This window comes from Muscardinus avellanarius, assembly GCF_963383645.1.
Source record: "Muscardinus avellanarius genome assembly, chromosome: 15".
Lineage (NCBI taxonomy): Eukaryota > Metazoa > Chordata > Mammalia > Rodentia > Gliridae > Muscardinus > Muscardinus avellanarius.
The window spans coordinates 65977925-65999710 of NC_137801.1; the positions used below are offsets into that span (position 1 = coordinate 65977925).

The following is a 21786-nucleotide window of genomic DNA, read 5'->3' on the forward strand; positions in this document are numbered from 1 at the left end:
GCAGAAACTCTTAGTAACTTAGTCAGACCTTGTTTCCAAATAAAAACTAAAAAGAAAAAAAAACAAAACAAAACAACCCGGGTCTGGTGGCATAATGTCGGTACTTGGGATGCTGAGACAGGAGGATCACAGGTTCATGGCCAGCCTCAGCTACTTAGTGAGGCCCTCCACAACTTAGTGAGACCCTGTTTCCAAATAAAACATAAAATAGGTCTGGGAATGTAGCCTGGAGGTAGAAGGTCCCTGGGTTTCATTCCCAGTACCACAAAAAAAAAAAAAAAAAAAAAAAAAAAAAAAGGGCTGGGAGGTCCAGGTTCATGGACAGCCTCAGCTACTTAGTGAGGCCCTTAGCAATTCAGTGAAACCCTGTTTCAAATAAAGAATAGAAAATAGAGCTGGGAGCCGGGCGTGGTGGTGCATGCTTGTAATCCCAGTACTTTGGAGGCTAAAACAGGAGGATTACACAGGTTCGAAGCTAACCTTAGCTTCTTAGTGAGGCTCTCAGCAATTTAGTGAGACCCTGTTTCCAAATAAAATATAAAATAGGTCTGGGAATGTAGCCTGGAGGTAGAAGGCCCCTGGGTTTCACCCCCAGTACCACACACACACAAAAAGAATCTTCTGCTGGGCATGGTGGCACACACTTGTAATCCCAGCACTTGGGAGGCTGAGACCTAAGGATTACGGTTCATGGACAGCCTCAGCTACTTAGTGAGGCCCTTTGCAACTCAGTGAGACCCTGTTTTCAAAAATAAAAGAATAAGATGGGTGTGGTGTCGCACGCTTGTAATCCCTGTGCTTGGGAGGTTGAGACAGGAGGATCGCACAGGTTCAAAGCCAGCCTCAGGTACTAGTGAGGCTTTCAGCAACTTAGTGAGACCCTGTTACCAAATAAAATATAAAATAAGTCTGGGAATGTAGCCTGGAGGTAGAAGGCCTCTGGGTTTCACCTCCAGTAACAACAACAAAAAAAGAATCTTATGCTGGGCATGGTGGCACACACTTGTAACCCCAGCATTTGGGAGGCTGAGACTTAAGAATCACGGTTCATGGACAGCCTCAGCTAATTAGTGAGGCCCTTTGCAACTCAGTGTGACCCTGTTTCCAAATAAAATATAAAATAGGTCTGGAAGTATAGCCTGGAGGTAGAAAGCCCCTGGGTTTCACCCCCAGTACCACCAAAATAAAATAAAATAAAATAATAAAAGAACAAATATAGGGTTCAGGGTGTAGCTTGGAGGTAGATACCCCTTAGTAAACTCCTGAAAACATGTATTTGTAAACTTTAGTCACCTAACAGCAGTCTTATGTTTGGTTGTTTTCCTAGGCTATCCCTAGGTGTAAGCACAGTGGTTAGCTGAATGACCCCTCTACATCCTGTGTGCCCAGAGACATAAATTTAGTGGCTGGGCTGTGAGCCTAAACTTTCAGATTATCTTTCTATTTTCAGTTCAGTTAATTCAGTAAGAAAGATTACAGAAAGTTATCAATGGGGGCCCAAGTGTCCAGAAAATCCTGCACTTAAGAAAACATTTAGATACATCTCCAAGATTCTGTAAGCCAGTTGTTATTACAGTGTCCATGAGTTGTGATTTTGTTGTTGGGGTTTGTTTTGTTTTTGCAGTGCTGGGATCAAACCCAGGGCCTCCTGCATGCCTAGCAAGTGCTCTGCCACTGAGCTACATTCCCATCCCGTAAGTTGCTATTTGGAAGTTTAGTCTTCAAATGGGGAAAGTCAAGGGTGACTATTTCTGGGAGTTAAGGCATCACACAGATAATGGCTTCACGACAGTGGAGCTGTGTATTGAAAGAATCTTTTAGTTGTCAAAGAGGAATTTTGTTTTTCTGAAAACTTTGCTTCCATGCCCAGGATGTTACTGTTTATAGGCTTAGATAGGTCACTTGCTGTTGTCAAGTAGCATCTGAAATTGTTGAGCAAGATGCCCTCAGCCATAAAACTATGTTAACCTCTGGAGGACATTCATTCCTCAACCTTTGCTGACAGTACACAAGTTATCGTATAGCCTGCATGGGCTGTGAGATACAGCTCTATTTTCAGCTCACCCTCTGGCTTGCTCTATAACCTTGGGAAAATCACTCCTAGGCCCTGTGCCACAGACATGCTGTCTGTAAATTAGGGCTGGTTAGTGACCATCCTCTGGCCAAGCCAGTGAAAGGCATGAATTAGGGAGTTGGGCAGTTCAGGATGTCAAAATGCTCCTCAAACGTGCCGCTTACACATGCAGGCTTTTCAGCTCTTCTCACAGACCAGGCTTCTTGAACATTTGAGCATACATTTTGCTCTAATATCTCTTCGACATTAAAGTTTGCTCTAATAACACTCCGACACTGGAATGATTCTTCTACTTTTGGACAGCTTAAGCAATCTCCTTCCAACTACACCGCTAAGAGAGATGGGAATAAAGTTTTTTCATGTTACCCATTCCTTTCCATTACTCCTAGGTACGATCCACGGTACACTTTGAGTATCACTTTCACTGGATTTCATTGTGGTGGGCGCTTCACTAGGACCTATTCATTCTGCTTTAACCAGTGGATGGGGATCAATATTGTTAGAACAAACGGGAATTTTTTTTGGGTGTGTGGTACTGGGGATGGAACTCAGGGGCATTCTACCTCCAAGCTACACCCCCAGCCCTATATTTTTATTCTTTACTTTGAAACAGGGTCTCGCTGAGTTGCAGAGGACCTCACTAAGTAGCTGAGGCTGTTCTTGAACCACGATCCTCCTGTCTCAGCCTCCCGAATGCTGAGATTACAAGCGTGCACCACTATGCCTGGCTCAAATGGGAATGTTTTAAAAATTATAATTTTAAGCTATTCATAAACTTAAAATACCTACATCTTAATCATGTTATCTTCCTATCCTTACATAAAGTAAATGTCAGCTAAACGTCCCTTCCTTTTGCTGTCTGGATGAGTCTATCCCAAACCTTCAATTGGGTGGTCACAGTCCTTCTCAAGATTACCAATAATTTCTAGCTCAGGATTGTTGGTTTGAGTCCAGCTTTAGCAATTTAGCACAGACTCTCAGCAACTTAGTGAGACTGCATTTCAAAATAAAAAGGGCAAGCTGGGCGTGGTGGCGCATGCTTGTAATCCCCGTGCTTAGGAGGCTGAGACAGGAGGATCGCACAGGTTCGAAGCCAGCCTCAGCTACTTAGTGAGGCTCTCAGCAACTTAGTGAGACCCTGTTTCCAAATAAAGTATAAAATAGGTCTGGGAGTGTAGCCCGGAGGTAGAAAAGCCCCTGGGTTCCACCTCCTAGTACCATCAAGAAATAAAAAAATAAAAAATAAAAAGGGCTGGGAATGTAATTTAGAGGTAGTATGCCCTTAGATTTAATTCCCAGCCTCCCCCCCCACCCCCCCAAAAAAAAAAGGAGGAAGAAAGGAAGAAAGGAATAAAAACAAGCCGGGCATGGTTGCGCACGCTTGGAATTCCATTTACTTGGGAGCCTGAGACAGGAGGATCGCACAGGTTCGAAGCCAGCCTCAGGTACTGAATGAGGCTCTCAGCAACTTAGTGAGACCCTGTTTCCAAATAAAGTATAAAAAATTATAAAAACATTACTAGTGTCTCTGTGGGGTATGTGTATGGGGTAATGGGGCCTGAATTCAGAGGCATTCTACCTCTGAGCTACACCCCAGCTCCATTTTATTTTACTCTTTTATTTTTAAACAGGGTCTCACTAAGTTGCAGAGGGTCTCGGCTTGGCGTGGTGGCGCATGCCTGTAATCCTAGTGCTTGGGAGGCTGAGACAGGAGGATGGAGGCCAGCGAAGACCTTCAGCAACTTAGTGAGACCCTTAAAAAAAAAAGTTGCAGAGGGTTTCATTAAGTTGTTGAGGCTGGCTATAAACCCTGATCCTCCTGTCTCAGTCTCCCAAGTAACTGGGACTGCAAACATGTGCCACCATGCCTGCTGTTTGTTTGGAAACAGTGTCTCTTTGGCAGGTTGCTGAGAGGCTTGCTACTCTGCAGAGGCAGTTTTCAAACCTGAGCCACTCCTATTTCAGCTGCCAAGTACTGGGATTACAGGCAGGTCTGTGCGACCATGCCCAGCCTCCCTTACCCTCTTGACTTGTCTCTTCTATCGCCTCTATAGCGGTCCAACTCTTCTTAACGCTTTTTATCTCTTAGGAACAAATACAAATTTCTTTCATGTGCTCATCTGAAGCAGTTTTTCTTCTGTTTCTAGGGCTCTTGCTCTTACCCATATATATACAATTTTTTTTTCTTTTTGGTGGTACTGGGGGTGGAACCCAGAGGCTTTCTACCTCCGGGCTATACTCCCAGACCTTTTTTTTATATTTTATTTGGAAACAGGGTCTCACTAAGTAGCTGAGGCTGGCTTCGAACCCGTGCGATCCTCCTGTCTCAGCCTCCCGAGCGCCGGGATTACAAGCGTGCGCCACCACGCCCGGCTGCTCTTCCCCATATTTTAAAGTCTTATTTAATTAATTATTTATTTCGCAGTACTAGGGATGGAATTTAGGGACATTCTACCTCCGAGCTAAGCCTCCAGCCCTATTTTTTTTTTTTTTTTTTTTTTTTTTTTACGTACTGGGGATGGAACCCAGGGGCTTTTTTTTTTTTTTTCCACCGAGCTACACCCCAGCCCTATTTTTAAATAGGGTCTCACTGAGTTGCCAAAGGCCTCACTAAATAGCTGAAGCTATTCATGAACCTCAATCCTCCTCAGCCTCTGGAATGCTGCGATTACAAGTGTGTATTTTATTTTTTGTGGCACTGGGGGGTTGAACCCAGTGACATCCCACCTCTGAGCTACACCTTCAAGTCCTATTTTACTTATTTATTTTTTACTTTGAAGCAGGGTCTTGCTGAGTTAACGTGAGCTAACCTTGAACCTGCTTGATTCTCTGATCTCAGCCTCCTAAGTACTGGGATCATAGGCATGTGCCACCTCCCCTGTTTTATAGTCTCATTTTATACCCCAGATGGCTTATCAGTTTATTTCCCACTCCCCCTAGTTTTTTCCCTTGAGAAGAGTGCTGCTTCTACTTAGCATGATATTCTCAAAGTTCATTCACATTGTAGTATATCACTAATTTTTTATTATTTTATTTGTTGAATAAAACTATTAGGTGGACATATCCCTCTGCTTCATCTATTCATCAGTGGATGGTCATATGGCTTGTTATCCTTTTTTGCTTATTGGTATTTGTATATCTTCCTAGGAAAAATATCTGCTATTTATTTTTGTCCTAACATATAGTATTCATATTATGAATTATCTGTATTGTTAACTATTTAGATACAATATATACCAAAAACAACCAGGGGAGAATTTTTCTAAATCTTGGGAGTAGGCGACAGCCTTTCTAAGAAAAATTAAAAACATAAAAAGCTAAAAAACATTAAAAAATTAATTAGTGTGACTCTATGAAAATAAAAAATATTTTACTGCAGAAAATACAGCAAACAAAGCCAAAAAACCAGAGAGGGTAGAACTATACAATTTGTTTACAACAGACGAATTTATGTATGGACATATAAATATTCTACAATTTTGAGAAAAAAGACCAACTGAATAGAATAATGGGCAAAGAACATAAGAGAGTTCACAGTTCATAAAATTTAAAATTCTTGAAATTTAAAAATTAAGTTTGCCCGGCCAGGTGCGGTGACCCTCTCCCGTAATCCCAGTACTTTGGAGGTTGGGACGGGAAGATCTCAAGTTGTAGGCCAGCCCACCATAACTTAGTGAGACCCAGGGGCATTCTGCCTTTGAGCTGGCTCCCTGGCTCTATTTTATATTTTATTTTGAAAGAGGATCTCATTAAGTTGCTGATGACCTTGCTATATTGCTGAGGCTGGATTTGAAACAGGCTTTTCACCTGGCTTCCCGCGCTCCTCTCCCATTGTATAAAATTTTAACACATAGTATGCCTTTGAAAAGATATGCAAGAAATTGTTTAAGACTAGTAGCCTAAAAAGGTGTACATCCCGGTACTTTTTTCTTTGTTGTTGATACTGGGGATGGAACCCAGGGGCATTCTACATTCGAGCTACACCCCCAGCCCTATTTTTTATTCTTTATTTTGAAACAGGGTCTCACTGAGTTGCAAGGGGCCTCACTAAGTAGCTGAGGCTGCTCACAAACCACGATCCTCCCGTCTCAGCCTCCTGAATGCTGGGATTACAAGTGTGCGCCACCATTCCCTGGTCCCAGACCTTTTTTAAAAATTATTATTTTGAAACAGTGCCTCACTAAACTGCAGAAGGCATTGCTAAATTGCTGAGGCTCACTTTGAACCTGCAACCCTTCTGTCTCAGCCTCCCAAGTGCTGGAATTACAGGCATGTCCCACCACGTCTGGCTCGTTGACTATACTTTTCACTGAAATGTCTAGCCATGTCACACACTGCCTAGTTGTGTATTAGAAAAGAAGACGACGACGATGACGACTTGATGACGACTTGTGGGTTGTTCTCCACCGAGGACAAGGCCACAAGAATTCCAGGGTGACAAGCCTTTCAGTTCCGGCTGAAATCTCCCTTCTTCCCCACATCACAACAGGACCTCTGATTGTGGAATTCACTCTCTGGGCTTTCCCAGGCCGGCACACCCATCTAAAAGTAGGGCCCCCGAGCTGGGCTTGGTGGCGCACGCGTGTAATCCCAGCATTCGGGAGGCTGAGACCGGAGGACCGCGGTTCGCGGACAGCCTCAGCTACTTAGTGAGGCCCTCTGCAACTCAGTGAGACCCGGTTTCAAAATAAAGAATAAATAATAGGGCAGGGGCTGTAGCTCGGAGGTAGAATGCCCCTGGGTTCCATCCCCAGACCCGCAAATAAGTAAATAAGTAAATAAATAAATAAATAAAAAGGAATTAAAAAATAGGCCTGGGCTTGCAGCTCAGAGGTAAAATGCCTGGGGGTTCCATCCTCAGTATTGCCAAAAAAAAAAAAAAAATGTAGGCTTCCAATAGGTGCTTTGTAAACAGCGCACAAAGAAATATTTGCCTAAGAAAGGAAAGAAGCTCCAAAATCAGAAATTGATCTTTTATTTGGGAAATGTGCTACCCAATGCTTGGACGGTTCTGGGCCAGCCGGCTCTTGAACATAGCAAAGCTAGGAATGTCGCCCTGCTGAGGGCAGGCACCGGAGCCGCACTCGCCTGCACGGTCGGCCCCGCCCCGCCCCGCCCCGCCCCGGCTTCCCGCGCTCCTCTCCCATTGGCTGTCTCGGCAGTGGGCGGGCCCCGCCGCGCGGAGTCCTGCGCCCCGGGACGCTGCGGCAGCGTGCGAGGCGCGCGGGGAGCTGCGCGGGTTCTGCGCGCGCGCCGCCGGCGATGTCCCCGGACCGTGTTTCTACCGGGAATACTGCGGCCCGGCCGGCAGCCGGAGCCGCGGCGCCCAGCCCGGTGTCCGCCACCGCCGCTGCGCCGGGGGACGCGGACACGCTGAAGCGGTGAGCGCCGCCTTTGCGCCCCGGGCTCCGGGCTGCCGCTGGGCCGGCGCTAGGGGGCGGGCCAGCGGGTGCCGCGCCGGCGTCCCCAGACCCGGTCCAGTCCCCTCCCCCCGCGCCCACGGCCCCGACGCGGCCCCGCTTTAGCGTTGGCAAGTTGCGGGTGCAGAGGTGCCCGTGGGTCCACGAGCCCCGCGGTCCCGTGCCCTCGGCCTCGCGTCCCGGCAACTCTTCCTGCGAACGCGCTTGGGCTCGTGCACCGGCGCGGCCCGGGGAGACCGGGGTCCGGGGAGGCCGGGCTGAGAAGGGGCGCCGCGTGCAGGTAGCTTCGGTGGCGGTGAGAACGCCCCGGCGAGCTCCAGCTCCTCTTTAAAAGATTGCTTTCTAAAGGAACATGACATTGTAGAATTGCATAATTTGCTTGGTCTCATCCCAAAATAGTTATCTATGTCGGGGTAGTTGTTCGAATGATGCGAAATGGACTCTCTTCCCCCTACATAATAAGTTTTGAGCGTTCTGATTTGACCCTAATAGATTTCTTTCATTAAAGAAATTCTCGGAGGACAGAAAAAGAAAAGGAGCCATACGTAGTGTTTTGAGTGATCAATCCTGAAGGGTTATTTTTGTGTTTCCCCTTTGCTTAGGCGTGCTTTCACCCACAGAGACAGAGGCAGGTTCCAGATTTTGGGACTGTACGTAGCCTCCCTCCTCCGGCCCCATCCCACTTAGCTGGAGGACAAGTCGGCCACTCCTCCTGGCCGGGCTCGGACTCTGGGATGACCCGCGGCGCAGGAGAGGCTGTCCTGCGGGCTGGCTGTTTATTGCTGCCATCTGGATGTTCCGAGGGTCACCAGGGACACTCCTCACGTCGCCGCCTGCGGGGTGCGTTCTAGCAGCATCAGCTCTTTCTCTTCACCCTGGCCTGAGTCTCCTCTAGTCGTCTAGATGGGGCAGGCTGAACAGCCGGTGGAGTGATTAAGTGAATTGCTCTTAAAGATATCAGATTTGTACTGCCCTCTCCCAATCTTTGAGGATGTGAAGGGAGCCAGGAGTGGAGAGAATGACAGACATCTTGGAGAAAGGGAAAGCTCTGGTGTTATGTCATCCTTGGCATAACATTCTGGTGACATTGTTTTAGCCTGTTTTGCCCTTTCCCGGGCCCCTGGTTTGATTTGAGTAGAAAAGGCACGCCTATTTATTATCCCATAAGGATAAGAAGAAGAGATTGCTGGCTTGATAAAAAAAAAAATGCTGTAATTGAATCTGCTGCCTTCAGAGTATCAGAAAATTATAAATATTTTTAAAATGAGAGAATATTGAAGATTGTGAAATACTGTAATTATTGTTTTTACCAGAGGTTGGAAAGTACAAATGCTGCTCTGTTCTGTTTAGTAATGAGGGAAAGCTTAAGCACTTTGAATGCAGCCTTTAAAAATTGCCAGTCCTGCTAGTTTACTTGTAAAATATGAAAGCATCCCTGAGTGTGGCATTTCTATAAATCTCTTTTGCATAAGTTTAAAGTATTTAGGTGTTATTTTGCTGTCCCTAGTTGTAAGGATTCTTTTTCTGGGTGTGTGGTACTGGGGAGGATTCTTATCTTTTTAAATTTTTGAGTGTAAGCTGGTCTTGGTGGCATACATTTGTAATCTCAGCATTAAGGAGGCTGAGATGGGAGCATCGAGGTTGGTGGACAGCCTCGATTACTTAGTGAGGTCCTCTGCAACTTATTTTGTTTATTTGCGATACTGAGGATGAAACCCAGAAACATTTTACCTCTGAGCTACACCCCTAGCCCTATTTTTAATTCTTTATTTGGAAACAGGGTCTCACTGAGTTGCAAAGTAGTAGCTTAGACTGTCCTCGAACCTCTGTCCTCCTGTCTCAGCTTCCCAAATGTTGGGATTACAAGCATGCACCACCATGCTGGGCTCCTCTGGAACGTACTGAGACTCTGTTTCAAAATAAAGAATGAAAAATAAAGAAAGAAAAATAGGTGTGGAGATGTAGTTCGGAGGTAGAATGCCCCTGGGTTCCATCCCCAGTACCGCAAGAAATAAAATTTTAAGTATACCATAGGAAGGGAAGTTATAAAAAAATAGTATTTTCCTATCTGACAGCTTAAAATGGCAAGGGGAACTTAGTAATGATTTAATAGAATGATTTGAAGAATATGTTGAAGATTGCTCTTTTTTTTTTTTTTGCCGGTCTGGGGATGGAACCCAGGGGCATTTGACCTCCAAGCTACACCCCCTGCCCTATTTTTTATTTTTTATTTTGAAATAGGGTCTCACTGAGTTGCAGAGGGCCTCACTAAGTAGATGAGGCTAGCCATGAACCGCGATCCTCTGGTCTCAGCCTCCCGAATGCTGGGATTGCAAGCGTGCCACCACGCTCAGTTTGAAGATTGCTCTGAAAGAAAAAAAAAAAAAAAAAAAAAACAGGCGTGGTAATCCCAACACTTGAGAGGCTGAGACAGTAGGATCACACAGGTTCGACACCAGCCTCAGCAGTTTAGGGAGGCTCTCCACAAATCAGTGAGACCCTGTTTCCAAATATAAAATAGGTCTAGGAGTGTAGACCAGAGGTAGAGGTAGAAAGCCCCTGGGTTCCATTCCCAGCACCACAAAAAAAAAAAAAAAAAAAAAAAAAGCCGGGTGTGCTGGCGCATGCTTGTAATCCCAGCATTTGTTTGTAATCCTAGCATTCCCGAGGCTGAGACTGGAGGATGCGGTTTGCGGACAGCCTCAGCTATTTAGTGAGGCCCTTCGCAACTTAGTGAGACCCTCTTTCAAATTAAAGAATAAAAAATAGGGATGGGGCTGTAGCTCAGAGCTCAGATGCTCCCAGGTTCCATCCTCTCAGACCTGCAAAAAAAAAAAAAAAAAAAAAAAAGTTTTGTGGCCAGTCATGGTGGCGCATGCTTATTAATCTCAGTACATAGGAAATTTAGGAAGGAGCATCACAGGTTCAAGGCCAGCCTCAGCAAGACTTTAGCAAGACCTTTCTTTTTTGTTTTTAACCTCCGGGCTACACTCCCAAACCTATTTTTTTATACTTTATTTGGAAACAGGGCTTCACTAAGTTGCTGACAGCTTCACTAAGTAGCTGAGGCTGGCTTCCAACCTGTGCGATATTCCTGTCTCAGTCTCCCAAGTGCTGGGATTACAAGTTTGTGCCTTCATGCCTGACCCTAACAAGACCTTATTTCAATGTAAAAAATTAAGAAAAGGTCTGGGTACATAGGTCAGAGTAGAATGCCTAGAGTTCAATTGCCAGTAACACAAACACATATGCGCGCGCGCACACACACACACACACACACACACACACACACACAGAGTGTTGAGTTCTGTAGAATTTTATAGTATCTCATCCAAAATATTTTTTTCTCTTGTGGTACTGGGGATTGAACACAGAGGGATTCTACCTCTGAGGTATACCCCATTCCTATTTTATTTTTATTTTGAAACAGGGTCTTGCTAGGTTGATGAGAGTCTTACTGTTTGCTGAGGCTGGTCTTGAACCTGCTATTCTCCTGTTTTAGCCTTCCAAGTACTGGGATTATAGGCATGTGTTATTGTACCCAGCTCCAAAATAATCTTTAATGTCAGAATAATCACTTGAATGTAACACTGACACTTTTGTTTGCTAAATAGTAAGTTTTGAGCGCTCTCATGGTTATACACCATCTGCCATTAAAGAAATTTAGCAAAATACAGAAAAACAATAAAAAACCCACATACCTAGTGTTTTCAAGTCATCAGATTTAAAGGATTATTTTTTCCAGTTCGCTTAGGCTTCTTTTCACCCAGTTCGCTTAGGCTTCTTTTCACCCATGACTGTATGCCCAGGTTCCAAATTTGGAATGGCATCAATAGTGTTGAATATGTAATTTTTTGAGTGAAGGCCATTAAAAAAGCAAAACATTAAAAAAAAAAGTGTAAAAACTAGTGGGCATGGTGGCACATGCTTGTAATCCCAGTACTTGAGAGACAGAGACAGGAGAATGGTGGGTTCCTGGCCAGCCTCAGCTACTTAGTGAGGCACTCTGCAACTTAGAGAGACCCTGTTTCAAAAGAAAAAATAGGGGTAAGGCTGTAGCTTGGAGGTAGAATGCTCCTCCTGGGTTTAATTCCCAGTACTGAAAAAAAAACAACAACCCCCAAACCAGAAACAAACAAACAAAAAACCGCAACTTTTTAGAGGCAACTGGATGTTCTTGGCAGTTAACCAAGGCTTGGTAGAAGGCTGTTAAACCTCAGTTAGAGAGAAGGGCTTTATTTTTCTTTTCTTTTTTTTTTTTTTTTCGGGTCTGAGGATGGATTTTTGTGTGAAAAGACCACTGTTAGTTTTCCAAGGATATACATGATTTTTTTTTTGTGTGTGATACTGGGGATGGAACTCAGGGGCATCCTACCTCCGAGCTATGCCCCCGGCCCTGGGTTTTTATTCTTTATTTTGAAACAGGGTCTCACTGAGTTGCAAAGGGCCTCACTAAGTAGTAGCTGAGGCTGTCCATGAACCATGATTCTTCTGTGTCAGCTTCCCAAATGCTGGGATTACAAGTGTGAGCCACCACGCCCGATTTATACATGAATATTGGTAGAACTTATATCTCATGATAGATGTTGAGAGGAAAGAGGGGAAGATGTCCCAAATTGATGGGCTATGGATCATTTGTTTGACCCTCACAGTGCTTATTTGTGGGGTTTTTTTTTTGTGTGTGGGGGGGATTGAACCCAAGGACCTTCTACCTCAGAGCTTTACCCCCAGCCTGATTTTTCTCCTCCTCCTCCTCCTCCTCCTCCTCCTCCTCCTCCTCCTCCTCCTCCTCCTCCTCCTCCTTCTTCTTCTTCCCCTTCCCCTTCCCCTTCCCCTTCCCCTTCCCCTTCCCCTTCCCCTCCCCCCTCCCCCCCCCTCCCCCTCCCCCCCTCCCCCCCCCCCTCCTCCTCCTCCTCCTCCTCCTCCTCCTCCTCCTCCTCCTCCTTCTTCTTCTTCTTCTTCTTCTTCTTCTTCTTCTTCTTCTTCTTCTTTTGGTGGTACTGGGGGTTCCTGGAAACCCTTCTACCTCCAGGCTACACTCCCAGACCTGTTTTTGTACTTTTACTTGGAAACAGGGTCTCTTAAGCCAGTGAAGCTGGCTTTGACACCTGCGCGATCCTCCTGTCTCCACCTCCCAAGCGTTTATTCTTCATTTTTAAACAAGGTCTCACTAAGTTGCAGAGGGCCTCAGGAAATTGCTGAGGCTGGCTGCGAACCTGCCACCCTTCTGTTTTAGTCTTCCAACTACTGGGATTATAAGCATGGGCCATCCTGCCCAGCCAAGTACTGGGATTATAAATGTACGCCACTATGCCTGAATCCTCAGTGTTTTATACTTTTCTTTTTTTTTTTTTTGTGGGTCTGGGGATGGAACCTAGGGGCATTCGACCTCTGAACTACACCCCCTGATCTATTTTTATTCTTTATTTTGAAACAGGGTCTCACTAAGTTACAGAGGGCCTCAGTAAGTAGCTGAGGCTGTCCACAAACTGGGATCCGCAGGTCTCAGCCTCCCAAATGCTTGGATTACAAGCGTGCGCCACCATGCCTGGTTGTTTCATACATTTTGAAATTAGCTGCCAGTACTTTAAAATAAAGTGTGCATGTACACGCACATGCTCAAACACACACACACACACACACACACACACACACACACACACACAAATTTGCATTTCCAGTGGGAGTTCTGGGAAAGCTGAGACTGCATTAGCACAATGCTAAAATAGGCTGGACCTGGAGGCACCTACCTCCCCGCCCCCAGTGCTGGGGATGGAACTTCAGCCCTCTTACACACTATGCAACCCTTCTACCATTGAGATACGCCCCTAGCCCTCACCTGTCCCTTTTAGAGAGGATATATTGCAGCCCCCTTCCCTCACACCACCAATATGTAGGCTAAGGGTCAGTGATCATTTATCTTTTATAGTTGTGCTGTTTTTCCACTCCTGTTCTAAAAAAGGAAGGACAGGATATTTGGGGTTCATTTTTCTCTCAAATATAGGGAAGGAAAAAGGCTTTTTCATTCTTAAAAAATAAGGGTGGGGGAGGAAAGTATTTGATTGTGTATGAGATGAAGTTAAAAATATATCCATATTTTAATACTCTTACAAAGTGTATCTATGTATGAAAAGGTGTCATTTTGAAATCCCCCATACATAGTAAGCATCATACCTACTACTGTGGTCCCTTCTTATCTGGAAACATGTTCTAAGTCCCCAGTGGAGACCTAAAACTGTGTAAAGCTCCAAACTCCACATACTACCATTGAATACCACCAGTTAAGATCTGATAACCAAGATGGGTACTAATTTACTAATGGGTAGGTGGTAAATACCATGTGGATTCATTGGACAAAGGGTTATCATTGATTGTGTCCTGGGTGAGAGAGCAGGAAAGTATAAGATTTCTTTATGCTACTCAGATCAGCTTACAATTTAAAAGTTATCAATTGTTTACTTCTAGATTTTTTTTTTTTTTGTGTGTGTGTGTGTGTGTTTGTGAGTATGAAAGTGCTGGTGATTGAACCCAGGGGTATTCTATAGAGCGACATCCCCAGCCCTATTTTATTTTATTTTATTTTATTTATTTGCAGTAATGGGGATGGAACCCATGGGCATTCTACCTCTGAGCTACACCCCTGGCCCTATTTTTTATTCTTTTATTTGGAACAGGGTCTCACTGAGTTTCAAAGGGCCTCACTAAGTAGCTGAGGCTGTCTGCAAACTATGGTTCTTCTGTCTCACTCTCCCAAATGCTGGGATTACAAGTGTGTGCCACCATGCCTGGCTTCCTATTTTATTTTATTTTATTTTTATTTTTATTTTTGAAGCAGAGTCTCTGTTGTAGAGATCCTTGATAAGTTGCTGAGGCTAGCTGCAGATCTGTGATCCTCCTGTCTAGTCCTCCCACATACTGAAATTGCATGAATGTACCAACATGCCCTGTTTATTTCTGGAATTTTTCATTTAGCATTTTTGGACCATGGTTGGCTACTGGTAGCTGGAATCATGGAAAAAAAAACCATAGACAAAGGGGGAAACCATTGTAAACAGAAAAGATATAAAGGGCTTGTTTTTGAATGGAAATTAAATAAGGGAGAAAGCACTGTGATACATAGTTATTTACTGGGGGAAAAAAAGGTTCTGAGCATCAATACCTTATGTATATGGTTAATTACTAAAGCAGTGCTTTGCTTTGGAGCAGAAATTAGAGTCGGGCGTGGTGACACACTCTTGTAATCCCAGCATTCTGGAGGCTGAGACAGGAGGATGGGTTCACGCACAGCCTCAGCTACTTAGTGAGGCCCTTTGCAACTCAGTGAGACCTTGTTTCAAAAAAAGAAAAAAAAAAGGGCTGGGGAGGTAGCTCTGAGGTAGAAAGCCCCTGGGTTCCATCCCAGGTAACACACACACACACACACACACACACACACACACACCAGAAATTGTTTCACAAAGAAACATATATAAGTGAATATAATTGGAAATACCACTTAATAGCATATTGAAGATATAGCTGGAGTTTAAAAGGCAAATTGTATTACAAAATTAAGTTATGGTATTTTCAATTTAAGCTCATGGAGTCATATTTAGAAAATACCCCACAGATAGCAATATTTCTGGTATCTGAAAATTTTGAAGAATTGAAGAAGAGCCGGGCGTGATGGCACAGGCCTGAAGTCCTAGTATCTGGGAGGCTAAGACAGGAGGATTGCAGGTTCAAGGGCAGCCCCAGCAAGTAGTGAGACTCTCATCAATTAATAAGATCCAGTTTAAAAAAAAATAGGGATGGGGTATAACTCAGAGGTAGAATGCCCTTGGGTCTAATCCCCGGTACTACCAAAAAAAAAAAAAAAAAAAAAAAAAAAAGAGTTAAAGAACTTTTGGATTTATTGCCTACAAAATGGCCAGTGTTAGAGAACTCATATACGTATTTGTCAAAATTTAAAGAAAACGTGTAAAGGTTTATTAGCTTAATTTAATTTAATATTTTTTTTGTGTGTGGGGTAATGGGGATGGAATGAATCCAGGGGCCTTCTACCCCCAGGCGACCTTCCCAGCCCTATTTTATATTTTTTTGGAAACAGGGTCTCACTAAGTTGCTGAGAGCCTCACTAAGTAGCGGAGGCTGGCTTCGAACCTGCGTGATCCTCCTGTTTCAGCCTCCCAAGTACTGGGAATACAAGCGTGCGCCACCGCGCCCGGCATTATTAGCTTAATTTTAAATAGTGCTATATGGGAAATGTTGATGACAACATGCTGAAAAGAAATAGACATGAACTTAATTTGTCTAATTAAGATATTATAGGATTAAGTTTAGACCAGAAGCTTACGGCTTGTGTGGTTGACATTACAGCCTGTGTAAATATTTCTTTATAGGAGTATTCACAAGGAGTGTCGTAGTTATTATGATCCATTTTTCTCATTTCTACTTAATAATTTTTGTGTGTGTCATAACTGGGGGTTGGTGAACTCAGGGGGGTGGTTCTATCTCTGAACTACTTCCCCAGCTCTATTTTATTTTTATTTTGTAACAGGTTCACAATAAATTGCTGAGGGCCTTGCTAAGTTGCTAAAGCTGGTCTCAAACCTGCGATCCTCCTGTCTCAGCCTCCCAAATACTAGGATTGTAAGCATGCTCCTCTACACCCGACTAGTTAATAAATATTTTTGTCAATTTTTTTTAGTAAGGAATGGTCTGAATTACTTTCATATATACTGAAATTGGTTTTTAGAAATGAAAATTGTGACCTTAGTTTCATTCTCAAAATTACAGAATATAAGTGTGAATTGTAAGATAGGCTTTGATTTTATACTTTATGAAAATGAACTAGCATTTCCCAATAACAACATGTGAATGAATAGTTACAAGTGAAAGTAACAAAAAGTAAATGTAACTTCAGAGCAGCAGAATTCTTTTTTTTTCTGCCTTTGAGCTACACCCCCAGCCCTATTTTTTATTCTTTATTTTGAAACAGGGTCTCACTGAGTTGCAAAGGGACTCACTAACCAGCTGAGGCTGTTTGCAAACCCAGACCCTCCTGTTTCAGCCTCCCAAATGTTGGGATTACAAGCGTGCGCCACCACTCCTGGCAGAGCTGCAGGATTCTATAGATAGCTTTGGAGCAAACTTCCTAAGTTTGGAATCACTATGCAAAAATATCTTTGTTTGAAAAAGAAACGGTGTGTGTAAGAGTTCTTTTCTCTTTTGAAACATGAATTTAGAAGAAAATACTTATATTAGTTCACAAATTCAAAGCTGAATTCTGTATTACTCAGAATTATAACTACAGTAGTTCAGTCATACCTCGCTGCCGGGAAATAGTGTTAGGTTTTTGGTTTTATTTATTTATTTATTTATTTATTTGGTGGTACTGGGGGTGGAACCTAGAGGCTTTCTACCTCTGAGCTATGCTCCAGACCAATTTTTTATATTTTATATTTTATTTGGAAACGGTCTCACTAAATTGCTGAGAGCCTCACTCGGTAGCTGAGGCTGGTTTCAAACCTGCGCAATCCTCCTGTCTCAGCCTCCCAAGCGCGGGGATTTTAAGCGTGCGCCACCACGCCCGGCTAGGTTTTTGGTTTTAGATCAGAGGTTTTATGAGCCACAGACATTTTTGTTGGTGGTACTAGATATTGGACCCAGAGGGGGTTCTTACCTCGAAGTTGCACCCCAAGGCCTATTTCATTATCTCTCTCTCTATATTTATTTATACTGGAGATGGAAGCCAGAGGCCTTTTACCTCTGAGCTGTTACCCCAGCCCTATTTTTATTTTTTATTTGGAAACAGGATCTTGCTAAATTGCTGAGAGCTTCACTAAATTGCTGAAGCTGGCTCAGCCTCCCAAGTACTGGGATTACAGGCATGTGCCACTATGCCCGGCTTACAAGAAGAATTTTTTTTTTTTTTTGCAGCCCTGGGGATGAAACCCAGGGGCATTCTAACTTCAAGCTATACTACCAGCCCTATTTTTATTTTTTATTTTGAAACAGGGTCTCACTGAGTTGCAAAGGGCCGCAAACCGAGATCCTCCTGTCTCAAATCCCAAATGCTGGGATTACAAGAGTGCGCCATCACACTGGCTTGCAAGAAGAATTTATAATTAAGTGTTTTGTTTTTTAATTTGTATTTTTTCTGTTTCAAATGTATGATCTCTAATAAATGCTTGGCTTATGTTATATACCTTAGTCATAGTTTATTTTACAATAGGGAGACCCTGATTTATTTTATTTTATTTGCGGGTCTGGGGATGGAACCCAGGGACATTCGACCTCTGAGCTACACCCCCTGCCCTATTTTTTTATTCTTTATTTTGAAACAGGGTCTCACTAAGTTGCCCAGGGCCTCACTAAGTAGCTGAGGCTGTCTGTAAACTGTGATCCTCAGGTCTCAACCTCCCAAATGCTGGGATTACAAGTGTGCACCACCACGCCTGGCTAGAGATCCTTTTGTAAAATAAAAATAAAATAGACCTGAGGGTGTAGCTTGGGCTCAGAGGTAGAATGCCCCTGGTTTCAGTCCCCAGTACCCCCCCCCACAACTTTTTTTTTTTTTTTTTGGTGGTACTGGGAGTGGAACCCAGGGGCTTTCTACCTCTGGGCTATACTCCCAGACCTATTTTATATTTTATTTGGAATCAGAGTCTCACTAAATTGCTAAGAGCCTCACTAAGTAGCTGAGGCTGGCTTCAAACCTGCGCGATCCTCCTGTCTCAGCCTCCCAAGGGCGGGGATTACAAGCGTGCGCCACCACGCCCGGCTTACTCCCCCCACAACTTTGATAGGATCTGAGGCTCCACCCAAACTCTGCTGACAGATGCATTCTACTTAGAAATAGAGAGTTCAGGTGAGGCATCAGAGTCAGTGTTGTATTTTGTAATAATGTCTGAGTTTCTGTTGTTGCATCATTGAAATCCTGGGTTTTGAGACAGATGTCTGCAGCCTGTGAGAAGCCGCCTTGTCTCCCTCTGCCTGGCAGTGCTAACCTCACCCTGGCTCGGATGCGCTGTGGCTGTCTTCTCAATTGCTTGCGGTGTGTTGCCTTTCCTAGAATTATAGACTCGAAAGCCTTTCGTAAGGCTTCTGACCACCAAGCAAAAAATTTTTTTCTGAAGTGCTAAGACTAGCTCTATGAAACAGCAAAAGACAAGAGAAAACATTTTTCTAAATCTTTAACTTATAGATACTGAATGGTCAGTGCTAATACATATACATTTCTCCTTGCTCCCCTTGCTCTTTGGGATCAGAAAGGGGCAGTGAAAGTTCATTTCTGGCCGGGTGTGGTGGCTCACGCTTGTAATCCCCTGGCTTGGGAGGTGGAGACAGGATCCCACAGGTTTGAAGCCAGCCGTGTTGGCTTAAGAGACCCTGTTTTCAAATAAAATATAAAATAGGTCTGGGAGTGTAGCCCGGAGGTAGAAGGGTTTCATCCCCAGTACCACCAAAAAAAAAAAAAAAAAGTTAATTTCTGAATATTCTCTTCAGTGGCTCTCTAAATATTGTCCCTGGGCCAGTAGTTCCCAACTTTACTTGGCAGCTTGTGGTCTCTGGGTCAGATGTACATCATCTCCTGGGAACTTGTTGAAAATGCAAAATTGTGGGCTACATCCTAGACCTACTAGATGAAAAACTCTGTTAGGGAGTAGGTGGGTGGCATTCTTTTCTCTCTGTCTCTCTCTCTCTCTCTCTCTCTCTCTCTCTCTCTCTCTCTCTCTCTCTCTCTCGGTGTTGGAGATTGAACCCAAGAGCATTTTACCTCCAAGATACACCCCCAGCCCTGTTTTTTATTCTTTATTTAGAACTGGTCTCACTGAGCTGCAAAGGCTTCACTAAGTAGCTGCGGCTGTCAGCAAACCAGGATCCTTCTGTCTCAGCCTCCCAAATGCTGGGATTACAAGTGTGCACTACCAGCCCGGCCCCAGTCCTATTTTTTCTTTTTAATTTTTATTTTGAAACAGGGTCTTCTTACTGGTTGATGAGAATCTCACAACTTGCTGAGACTATCTTCGACTCAGATCATCTTGTCTCAGCCTCCCAAGTACTGGGATTATAGGAGTGCACCACCATACCTGACTGCATCCTATATTTTGTTTGTTTGTTTATTTAATTATTTTGGCAGTATTGAAGATTGAGCCCAGGGGCATTCTATCTCTGAGCTACACTCCTAGCCCTATAATTTTTTTTTATATATATATTTTTAAATTTTTTAAGGGTCTGGGTCGAAACCTAGTGGCATTCGACCTCTGAGTTCCACCCCCTGCCTTATTTTTTTAATTCTTTATTTTAAAATAGGGTCTCACAGCCGGGCGTGGTGGCGCACGCTTGTAATCCCCGCGTTTGGGAGGCGGAGACAGGAGGATCTTGCAGGTTCAATGAGACCGGTTCCAAATTAAAAAAAAAAAAAGTTACGGAGAGCATCACTGAGTAGCTGAGACTGTCCCTGAACAGCGATCCGATCCTAGGTCTCAGCCTCCAGAATGCTGGGATTACAAGCATGCACCACCACGCCCAGCTTATTCTTTATTTTTGAAACAGGGTCTTACTAAGTTGTGGAGGATCTCACTAAGTAGCTGAGGCTGGCCATGAACTTGCAATCCTCCCCTCTCAGCCTCCCAAGTACTGGGATTACAAGCGTGCAACAGCATGCCCGGCTGCATCCTATGGTTTAACTAATCTTCAGGTTATTCTGATGTATGCTGAAGTTTGGGAAGCAGTGGTCTATGTACTTGAATTGTACCAATGTTGGAACTGTACTCAGATGCCTATAAGAGTTCCAAATTCCTTTGGCATCTTTCTATTTTCTTCCCATTGTCTTGATCTGTGGGATAAAGTAAATACTGTGTGGTAAACTGTGGACCTTCCCCCAGCTGGCTGGGACTGTGTGATAGTTACAGTCATTTGACTGCTTGGAGTGACAATTATTGAGGTGAGGCATGAGACACAGATGCTGGAAATTGGTGTCAGGTTTTTGGTTTTAGCTCAAAGGTGTTCTGAGCTACAAGACTTTTTCTTTTATGTATGTGGTACAGGGGAATTGGAAACCTGGTGGTTCTACCCCTGAGTTACATCCCCAGTCCTTTTTGTATTTTATTTTGAAACAGGGTTTCCAATGTTACTGAGCACTGACCTTGAACATGTGATCCTCCTATATTAGCCTCCCAAGTCCTGGGATTATAGGCATGGCCCCCCACACCTGGCCTCTATATTTCTGTTTGTACTGTGCTGGGGATTGAGCCCAGGGACATTCTACCTCTGAGCTACACCTCCAGCCTGATTTTATTACTTTTATTTTGAAACAGAGTCACACTAAGTTGCTCACTAAGTTGCTGAGGCTGTCCTGCTTTTTATTTTGAAACAGGGTCTCACTGAGTTACAAAGGGCCTCATAAGAAGTAGCTGAGAGCCCAGCGTAGTGGTGCATACTTGTAATTCCAGCATTCGGGAGGCTGAGACCGGAGGATTGAGGTTCGCGGACAGCCTCAGCTACTTAGTGATGCCCTCCGCAACTTTGTGAGACCCTATTTCAAAATAAAGAATAAAAAACAAGACAGGGGGCTGGGCGTGGTGGCGCATGCTTGTAATCCCCGCACTTGGGAGGCAGAGACAGGAGGATCGCGCAGGTTCGAAGCCAGCCGTGCGCGCTGGCTTAGGAGACCCTGTTTCCAAATAAAAAAAAAAAAAATGTAAAAATAGGTCTGGGAGTGTAGCCCGGAGGTAGAAGGGCTTCCAGGAACCCCAGTACCACCAAAAAAAAAAAAAAGTAGCTGAGGCTATCCTCTAACCCTGATTCTCCTGTCTCAGCCTCTTGAATGCTGGGATTACACGCATGTACCACCATGCCTGGCTCTGTGTGTGTGTGTGTGTGTGTGTGTGTGTGTGTGTGTGTGTGTGTAATCCTGCAAAATCTTCAACTGAATTTTGTAGTTTTGACAGATGTATATATGTTCAATCTTTAGAGTTTTCTACATATAATACAATGACATCATTGTAAATAGAGATAGTTTTATCATTTTTTTTTTTTAACGCTAGGATGGAACCCAGTGGCATTCTACCTCCGAGCTACACCCTCAGTCATAATTTTGGAGGCTACCACTCCAAAATTATCTCTTAAACCCAGGCGTGGATTGCATGCTTATAATCCCAGCATTCAAGAGGCTGAGACAGGAGGATCGCGGTTCGCAGATAGTCTCAGCTACTTAATGAGGCCCTTTGCAACTCAGTGAGACCCTGTTTCAAAATAAAGATTAAAAAATAGGGCTGGGGGTGTAGCATGGAGGTAGAATGCCCC

General features: G+C 44.0%; 1 protein-coding gene across 1 annotated transcript in view; it reads left to right on the forward strand.

Moving 5' to 3' along the window:
- Positions 1 to 7336: 7336 nt before the first annotated feature.
- Positions 7337 to 21786, forward strand: part of ZNF638 (zinc finger protein 638) — a gene marked incomplete at both ends in the record, with an annotated part of 110343 nt that continues 95893 nt past the window's right edge. Inside the window, one exon of the mRNA XM_080712047.1 lies at positions 7337 to 7455. Within this exon, the coding sequence (XP_080568173.1) occupies positions 7337 to 7455 (119 nt within the window). The remainder of the gene's footprint in view (positions 7456 to 21786) is intronic.